This window comes from Zophobas morio, unplaced genomic scaffold (assembly GCF_036711695.1).
Source record: "Zophobas morio isolate AGI-343-1 ecotype UQ-CSIRO unplaced genomic scaffold, CSIRO_AGI_Zmor_V1 ptg000044l, whole genome shotgun sequence".
NCBI classification, from domain to species: Eukaryota; Metazoa; Arthropoda; class Insecta; order Coleoptera; family Tenebrionidae; genus Zophobas; species Zophobas morio.
In genome coordinates this window covers 10,455,147-10,465,013 of record NW_026972149.1, presented here as the reverse complement: position 1 = coordinate 10,465,013, position 9,867 = coordinate 10,455,147, and the positions used below count along the sequence as shown (strand labels likewise).

The following is a 9,867-nucleotide window of genomic DNA, read 5'->3' as shown; positions in this document are numbered from 1 at the left end:
TAAAAAACAACAAGATTGATTTATACAATTTCTTTTTAATTGCTTAATGGGAAGAAATTTTTCAACTGACACATATATCTTGTGATTGGAATCTAGAAAAGTATCCGGTGAATTACAAAATATATAATATGTATATATTAACTATATTTTAACATAATCTTTCAAAGTATTGGCAAGCGGTATTTGCATTGCATTGTGTTTTTACCGCTGGTTGTGCAAAAGGCAGGTGCGAAATAAGAGCATTTAACCTCCACATACACAAAAGCTAACCAGAAAAGTTATCACAATTTCCAATTTCAACACTAATGAAATCAGTTACAAATATATAATAAAAATACAAATATGTTAGAAGAAGTTGTGACTCTGGAGAAATGTTTCTTGGCACTTGTGAGATGGAAAAACCACCCCGCAGAGCCTAAGTCTACCACATTGCTAACGGAGTAAGCACCACAGTACTAATTAATGATATACTGTTGCGCTAACCTACATCATCCATTTACAAGGACATCTAACACAATTAAAACGTATTTAACGAAGTGGTCATAACGTATGTATATGCGGCTAGGATGTAGCGGTCGCATGAACACCCTCATGCAACAGCTCCAGTGCTTACTCCGGAACTACCACAAGGAATCCGCGATGTTTCGAGGACCCACCATACTAGGCTTATTCTAGATAGGAATATAAAACACCCTAAAAATGCTGTGGTCAAGAAGTATTGTCCCGTCGATAGTCTTGGCTCAGAAGTAGCACATACCACTGATTCACATATCGCTATCCCTATTTGACACCACATAATTGGCAGTAGATTTCAAAATACTCTATCACTAAATAGAATTGCATCTAGAGTCAATAACAACCTTGATTTTTGGAAAAATTTAACTGACATATATTTTATAATTAATTACAAATACAAATACTTAAATATTTAATAAAAAGAATATACAGGGCTAACTACCCTCCACTGGAAGAGGCTCTCCACGTCCGCACTTGCCTTCACGCTTACACACTTTGTCTTACAATTGTCTTTGAAATCTTTAAATGTACTTTTTGGTTCCAAATCATATTTTTATAGAAGCACACAAATTGGTTTCTTTTTCTGCTTTTGTTTCTTCTCAGGTGATTTTTTGTTGATTTGTCGAACTAAATCATAAAATATCTGAAAAACGAACACATAAACGACCAAACTTCCATCTTTCATGCAACTCACATCATTAACATTTATTTTAGCTTTGGCAGAGGTTTCCATGAAGGCACAGTTGAACTGGCGCGATAGGTTATTTCCTTGTTCCTTGCCTACCACCCTCTCCTCTTCCAGATCACACTTGTTTCCCACTAACACCATGGGGACATCATCAGTATCCTACGCAAAAAAAAATCAATGCGACCGTCACAAAATAAAAGAGAATCAATGAACAAACAGATAAGTAACTAGATCATTTCCTGTACATGTATCGTCGACAGTGTTTATCTTTCCACACATGACTATTTATTTAAATGCATATTTCTGGAAAGCGATTGCTGCTGCTGCTCGTCTATAAACATTGCAAAAGTACGACCATCAATTTATAAATAAATTTTGCAATACTGACATGCATTGAAAGAAATCACTGTGAGATTAACTCAAGGTCGTTCCGTTCAGGTCAACACTAATACTCAAACCTGTACCTCAAACGCTTAATATATTTCTTCCAAGAGAAAACAAAATAAAAACTAAAACATCAAATTTACATACTTATTTTACTCAATTATATTACAAAACCCTCTATCAACGCCATACTAATTATGTCGCACAAAACATAAATCTTAACAAGAAACTCCATTACTGTCAATACATCGTGTTAATATACTATTATGATGACTGATGATAACAAAATAAGACATGTAACACATATATGTTGCTATAACAATATGAAACCATCAAAAATCTATTTTAGTGGAAACCTGATTATCCCTTTATTTGATAACCTATAGTTAGATGTGTCAAAAACACAGGTTATAATTTGATCATAAATCAATTACTGAGTCATGTCCATGCTGATTACACGCAATGCAGTAAATATAAATATAAAAAACGACTGCAAATGCTCAACTATGCATCACCGACTAATCAACTAATCTTTCTAGCAATTAAGTATTGTACACTGACTACAAATTATGTACGTAATGAAAATATTCAATAAAGCTGTAAAAATTTATCTACGCTGACTTATAAAAAGCTTAGTTGTATAACAAAGCCATTTTATCTGTGATTATCACCACTGCATTAGTAAAACTTGCAACAATTGTTTTCAAGTTCAAAGGTCAGAGCACCACTACGTGATTTTTCAGTGTTTTCATACCATTACAACCACTACAAGAATTCGAGAGATTCTAAAATTGATAAAAGTGAATTTTTTATATGTTTACAATAAAACAATAAAAAAAGTAATTTGTCAGTTCAGCAATCACTGATATCTAGTTTTTTTAATATAACCGTATTAATTAGTTTGTTGATATGGAAGATCCTTTGTTGCAATCTACATACATTTTTAGTTTATATTTGTATATTATGGTAACTTAAGTACGTAATAACACTAGATTTATCTTTTTGTAGATAATGCCATTTTCCAATTACGATTTTTATAGAATAACAAGTACAACCGTAACGTGAAAAAATAACATCAACGTACATACACTGGAAAACTTGTTTCATTTTTATCAGGAATAATTTATACTATGGGTATTTCACCTTAATTACATTTTTTCGTCCACATAACGCAGATATCAATATTAAAAAATTGCTCTCGTTAAAATTCGTTTCTATAAATACCTGACTTATCATGTAGCTGCGGCTTTACATTTTTAATCAATGATCAACAGTTGGTTCAAAAACAACTTCACACTGGTTTTCATTGGAAGCTATTTTAGCATGGCTTTGTGTTTCACAAAGTAATAGCATATTTTTAGGTTCACACTAAACCAATATTAAAAAAATATATATTTTAACGACAGGTCTTTCGTCGTCGTTGTTATAAAAGTAACTACTGACCTATGAAAACATACTTGAAAGAACATAAGATACAAAATCGGACGAAAAACACATAACAAAAAATATTTCTAGAAACAAACCAGTGAGACAGTTTTAAACGTCGAGTTAATGCAAAAGACTTGTTTTTAGCAGTGTCTCTGATAAAATTCGCGCGATTCATGGTCAACTTGATATTCTACAATGACAAAATAAAAGATCTCTTAGCAGACGTTACGCCGTCTCACACAAAAAGTATTGAAATAAAACGAACACAAACACCCCAGGATGCAAAGAGAAAGTTTCTCCAAGATGGATTTGTTTGTCAATATTGGTACAGAACAACATTTTGAGTCTGTGTGAAAGCAGCATGCACAAAAAATGATTACCACAATTATTTCTACTACACGCATTATGCAACCAGATGACAAACTGGACGGTTTGAACAAAAACAAGGAAGAACGGTTAAAAGTGACTGCATTTTTAAGAAATGAAAATTTTTTCTTACAGTTAGGGGAAATTTGGTTTTCATGGTGCACGTGTTATTGTGGTCGGTGTATATTTACTTTTACGAAGTGGGGTTTACCGCGTCCGAGTGTTTTAGTTTAACTAACCACAGTTGGCGTAATGATAAACATGAACAAATCGAGTATTAAATAAAACTCGTGAGTGTTATCACTCGGTTTAGTGCGAAAGCATTCTGGTGTGGTTATTTTTAGAGAAAATAAGTTCAGGTGTGTTTGGAAAAACACGGAATCGACTAGTATGTAATGCTAGCGATTACCGGTTCAATTTCGGTGATTACATGTAGAAAATGCGGTACAAAAAAAATGTTAGTAATCACCTGAAATAATAGCCACATATAATCAGTCCCATCTGTTGGTTAATAGGGTGTGACTAAAATATTTAGACAAAAGTAAACAAGTGTGGGGTTTTAAAAGAAATAATGACTTGTTAATAGTGAGAAGGGTGAAAATGAGTAATAAAACGAGTCAACATTTCCAATATGCAGATTACATATATAAGAGTGATCAATCTCCCGCTGACCTTGATTTTATTTTGATAATAAAAGTACGCTGATATGGGTGTTGTTTGATATGCAATATAGTTCCTGCAATATTTTGAATCAGCTGGTGAAACAATGTCTATGACGATCTTAAAATAGCCATGTTTATGTATAGAAATAAAAAACGTGATCTAAATTGCGACCTTAGAGACGATTAGTCATACGATTCGAGTGCGTATAATTAATTTCAATTAAGCAGTATGTACCTTGACTCTGAGAATTTGTTCCCGGAGGTCTTGCAGATCATTAAACGTTGATTGTGCCGTAATTGAATAAACCAAAACGAATCCTTGTCCGTTCTTCATATATAAGTCCCTCATCGCCGTGAATTGTTCCTAAATAAAAGTAAAAATAGTTAGGTCTGATTTTGGTATATCGGGGGGGTCATACTGTGCCTGCGGTGTCTAAGATCTCGAGCATACACTGTTGCCCGTCCACTTCCACTTGCTTCCTATAGCTATCCTCGATCGTGGGGTCGTATTTCTCGACGAAGATCCCCTGAACGAACTGCACGGTGAGTGCGGACTTCCCTACACCGCCCGAACCTAAGACCACGATCTTGTACTCGCGCATTTTCCCTGTTCAGTCTAGCTGCAAAGAATCGGGGGATCAGTGAGGCGGCCTGGGGCCGGTGAGTAAGCGTCTACGAAAGCGATAGTGGTTAGCAACCGCAGTTAACCACAACCCAACAGGATGCTCTACGTCTGCACATGGAGCGACACAGACCCGGGGCATGCAACTACTACTGATAGGGCGCTAGCGGGAGCTCGGCATAGGATGCGGCATCGCCAATGCTCTACGCACAACGCTATGCCCCCGTCACCACAGGCAAATACGTACATGCCGCGCTTTCCAGGCTCTGCGGGGGCGGCGCCTCTTCCACACAATCGTCCACTGCACAGTTCGGGTTAACGTCAACGGGTCCGTAAGCACTTCAATTTACACTGTCATGGCTCAACGCTTCAACAAATACCCACTAGGTGAAACTATTTCAGTTTTTTCCGGCACTGCCTTTTCGAGGGTATTGTCATACTCTCTCGGGTGCTCTGGATGTTGGGTGTGATTTACATGAAAATGGGCAACTTACCGTGGGTTAAACACCGTTATTTCGGGATCGGGCGATGCCGTTGATGGTAGGTGTATAGCTGCTGGCAATTACTATGCTCCCCTTCCGTTTGCCCAGTTAGCAGCGCATGCCACCATGCCGCACCCGAGACTCGAACGGTCGGTAAAACAGGACACACTCGCCGCCGTTTAATTTACATCCGCGAGAGAGCGCCACCATCTGGCAAAAATAACAACCCACACAGCGGCTCTCAAACTTGATGCTATTTACCGCGTTGCGAACAACAGAGGGATTTCGCTTTTCACTCGCAATTCAATTAGTCAATTCAATTTCGAGAAAAGCGCTTTTAAACTAAATGATTCCCTTTGCCTCAAACGCAACACAAACGTCACAATCAGGGATGTAAGCAAGCGTCCAACGGGCCAATTTGCCGGTTTAATATTTAACATTTATTTATGCCAAGAAAACAAACAACTTACAACTTTCTTCGATGAATTATTCACACAAGAAAATTACCTCCTGTGATATTCCTCGCGGAAAAACCTCGCTAATGTAGCCTGAATCCCCCATAAATATGCAGAACCACGATAAAGCAATTTCACAAATAATTAACAACATGTTTATTAACCAAAATAACAACAAAAAGATCAAAGCACACTACACAACAAACTACATTGATTTTCCGCTAATCACACTGCTCCAATACGGTGCCCCGGCCTGACGTCAACACAATTTTCTCAAGAAAACATCTTTTTCCCAAATTAAGACCCTCCAATTCCAGTTTATAAACATAACGATTGTTTGAACTACAAGACGTTAAACCAAGAAAAGAAAACGATATGTTTTCATTAAATATATATACACATGAGTCATATCGCCTCCGTCGGCAACAGATACAGGTTATACAATTCCGAGAAAATAAAACCGCTCTTTCTCATCTTTAATCCCGAAATTTTTTTAATTTCGTGCTCAAAAATACATGTGCCCCTATTATATTTATAGTCCGTGACTCGGTTACGACGGACAACGAGATATCCACGATTTGAGGATGTTTTTGTGTTGGTCGCGTGTGTCATGAGATTTTGAGGCAGCAGTATTTTTATTTTTACCTACCCACCGAGCTTGGTAATGTAATAATCACCGATAATAACTCATACTTACCAAATTTATCACATGAATGTTACACTACATCACACCAAACTTCCCTCACCCCCAAAGTACAACTGAATTTTCCAGTTTTTTGTGATGTTTATCGTAGCTGAACGAACATTTTTAACAAATCGTTGTACCCTAGATTGAGAACTAGAACCTTTGATCTATGCAGAAATTCATACAAATCAGTACACATACATACTTTTGAAATACTTTAAAAAAAGTTATATTCAAAGTTATATAGACATTAAATTTCTCATCTTGTGACTTTAACCCCACATGAAGTTCATCTATGTTGTGTTTTTTATCTCAGCTCAGTAAAAACCAGTTCACCCAAATCGCCAAACACCTGTAACGCTACGTGACATGTTTCGATAATCGCATCCCTTTTTGCTTCCGTCAAAATGAGATTTTTTAAATTCATGCTAATTTGTCGATTAGTAAACACAGGTGCATATGCCCATTACCCTTTTCACGTTTTCTGTGTCAAAAATGTACATCAAAACAGCCCACGTATTGAAAACGTAGAAAACAACACGTTTAGTCCTTTCTTTGATGTTTAAAACAAACAGTTAGAGGGACAAACTGAGTTAAAAACAAAATTTGCATGAAATTCTGTGATGATACCGTAAACACAATGCCAGAATTAATTTCTGTTTTTGCGCTTTTGTTAGCTTGATGTTTACGATTTTCTAAACACGTCACGTAACAGAGCCAATAACAAATTTTGCAAAAAAGGGAGCTTTTCGTTTATTGGTTGATGTGTTTTTGTTCGCTTCGATGACACGCCATTCTGGGTGTTTTATAGTATTTCCGAAAAGCGGAACATTTGTAACGTGAATCACTTTTAAATTAAGCGGCACAATTAAATTTAAATGAGCACTTTGTAAGTCTGGAGAATACAGTAAACAAACTTGCAGATTTATACAGCGCTTTATTAATTAACACGAATCGTGGATTATCAACAACAAACAATGTTTTTATGTTGTAAGACTTAAAACAGGCTGATTATTCGACACAGCACACGAAAGTATCAAGTCGCAATATTCTTCATTCAAACAGTGTTGTCTTTTTCGGAGTTGTATCCAACTGACTGACTCCCAAGCACGTTCCAAACTCCCATGTTGATCGCACTGAAAACCTAAATAAATTTTTTAGTTATAACTCTACTACTAGTAAGGCCCCTTTATAACACAACACATTTTTAATGATTTTAACCTGGTTTTCAAAGTAACTTTTGAAAAGTTAAAATTTTTAAAGAATTTGCCCGGGTTTTCGAAGTCACCCGTTTTTAAAAAAGTCAAAATTTTAAGAAATATAGCCTGTTTTATCAAACGTGAATACGGTTTCGGCCAAGAAAAGTGACCATTTAAAAACACTTAAAATTCGTCTTTTAACCTTGTTTTTTCTATTGGGCCACTTCAGCACAAAAATGTATTGGGCCACATGCCCTTCAGAACTGGGCTTATTGTTCAGCGCACAACACTTTTTAAGCATTAAGATTATTTCCTTTTATTTTCTTAATATACATAACAACACGATACTCAGAAACATCTTTTTTATTTCCTGTAGAGAACTAAGGTTTTTGCAATTAAGTTCCTCCCCTTGGCTCACAACGAATAAAAAACATCATCACAATTGAGATAGGGCGGATGGACGGGGCTTATATTTTGCCTTTTTTTTCCTAATATACACGGTCATTTTTTTACAAAAATAAACTTAAAATATGGTTAAAATGGTAAATTTTTGCAAGGAAATATGGATTTTGAAATTATGGGGCGGAGCTTAATTGCAAAATTGAAAGTTCCTTATACAAATTTGCCGTTTTAAACATGTTTTAAGTTGCATGTTGTGAAAAGAAGTCTACACATATTATAAAAGAAAAAGGCTAAATGTAAAAATAATCTCAATTATGATGATTTTTTTTATTCTTAGATATTTGAAACACGTTTAAGATGGTAAATTTTTGTAACGAAATACGGCTTTTGCAATTAAGCTCCGTCCCCCTTGACTAACGACGAACAATGAAAAAGCGTTACATTCGCGATAGGGCGGGTGGGTGGGGCTATGTTTTGTATTTTTTTTTTTCAATATATATTGTTTTTTCTCCATAACAAGAAACTGAAAACATGTTAAAAATGGTAATTGCAAAATCGATATTTTCCTATACAAATTTACCATTTTAGATATGTTTTAAGTTTCATGTTGTGAAAAGAAGTCTACACATATTAAAACAGAGAGGCAAAATGTAAGCCCGCCCACCCGTCCTGTCTCAATTGTGATGATTTTTTTGATTCGCCGTGAACACAGGGGGCGGAGCTTAACTGCAAAATACGTATTTCTTTACACGAAATTAAAAACATGTTTTTGAGTATTGGGTTGTTCAAAGAATACTATCTATATTAAGAAAATAAGTCAAAATATAAACCCCGCCCACCCACCCTATCTCAATTGTGATGATTTTTTATTCTTAGATATTTGAAAAACGTTTAAGGTGGTAAATTTTTGTAAGGAAATACGGCCTTTGCAATTAAGCTCCGCCCCCTTTGACTAACGACGAACAAAGAAAAAGCGTCACAATTGGGATAGGGTGGGTGGGTGGGGCTTATGTTTTGTATTTTTTTTTCTTCTTAATATATATTGCTTTTCTCCATAAGAAGAAACTTAAAACATGTTTAAAATGGTAATTGCAAAATCGATATTTCCTTATACAAATTTACCATTTTAGACATGTTTTAAGTTTCATGTTGTGAAATTGTTAAGAGAAGACTGATTTTGGCAAATAATTTACCCTGTAAGCAAATAGGGGGCGGGTGGGCGGGGCTTATATTTGCTAAGATAAGACTGATTGTGACAAATAATATACCCTCTAAGAAAACAGAGGGCGGGTGGGCGGGGCTAGTACTTCCTAAGATAAAACTGATTTTGCAAATGATATACCCTCTAGAAAATAAAGGGCAGGTAGGTGGGGCTAGTACTTGTTAACTGAGATTTTTTAGATATATCGAATGCTCGAAAAAATATTAGGCAATACTGAAAAATTGAGCTTTCTGAAAAATTGTCTAATAACCCTTAAAAAATTCAGGGATAAAGATCTTGACGAGCTGATTTGAAAAACATAATGTGTCGGGTCCTTGACTAAAATTTTCGAAAACTTCGATTTGAAAATGATTTTTTTTAATATCTTGAAATTTCTAGAAACGATAAAAAAATTCTTTGTAAACTAAAAAATATTCATATGGGAGCTATATTGAAAAATTGTCTAAAGACGTGTCAAAGGTCCCAGAGCATGAGTTTCGAAAACTTCGATTTAGAAATTATTTTTAAATACCTCGAAATTCCGAGGAACTGTCAAAAAATTCAGGAATTTTGAATTTAAAATTTGAGATTTTTGAAATATTGCTTAAAATTCTCAAAAAATTCTTCTCGATCAAGTTTCCGGAACAATTCCGTTTGAAATTAAAGTTTTTTAGATACATATCTCTAGAAGTCGAAAAAACATTCTTAGTACAGTATATTGAAAAACTGAGATTTTTGAAAAGCTGTCTAAAAATTCTAAAAAAAATCGGAGATAAA

The 9,867-nt window shown here is 35.2% G+C and overlaps 1 protein-coding gene across 5 annotated transcripts; it reads right to left on the bottom strand.

The window, feature by feature from the left end:
- Window positions 1-15: 15 nt before the first annotated feature.
- LOC135141925 (ras-related protein Rap1) lies at window positions 16-5,298 on the bottom strand. Of its 5 annotated transcripts, none has more exons than XM_064073529.1 (6): window positions 5,161-5,298; window positions 4,914-5,033; window positions 4,464-4,660; window positions 4,280-4,408; window positions 1,211-1,363; window positions 16-1,159 (listed from the first exon to the last, which is right to left on the bottom strand). In XM_064073529.1, the coding sequence occupies exons 3-6, from the start codon at window positions 4,644-4,646 to the stop codon at window positions 1,070-1,072; spliced, it is 555 nt and encodes a 184-aa protein (XP_063929599.1). In that variant the 5' UTR covers window positions 4,647-4,660; window positions 4,914-5,033; window positions 5,161-5,298; the 3' UTR covers window positions 16-1,069. The 5 variants fall into 5 exon arrangements, with proteins under 5 accessions (XP_063929599.1, XP_063929597.1, XP_063929595.1 ...); XM_064073527.1 differs by having other exon boundaries at window positions 4,464-4,664; window positions 4,914-5,049; window positions 5,161-5,297; XM_064073525.1 differs by having other exon boundaries at window positions 4,464-4,664; window positions 5,161-5,297.
- Window positions 5,299-9,867: the final 4,569 nt, after the last annotated feature.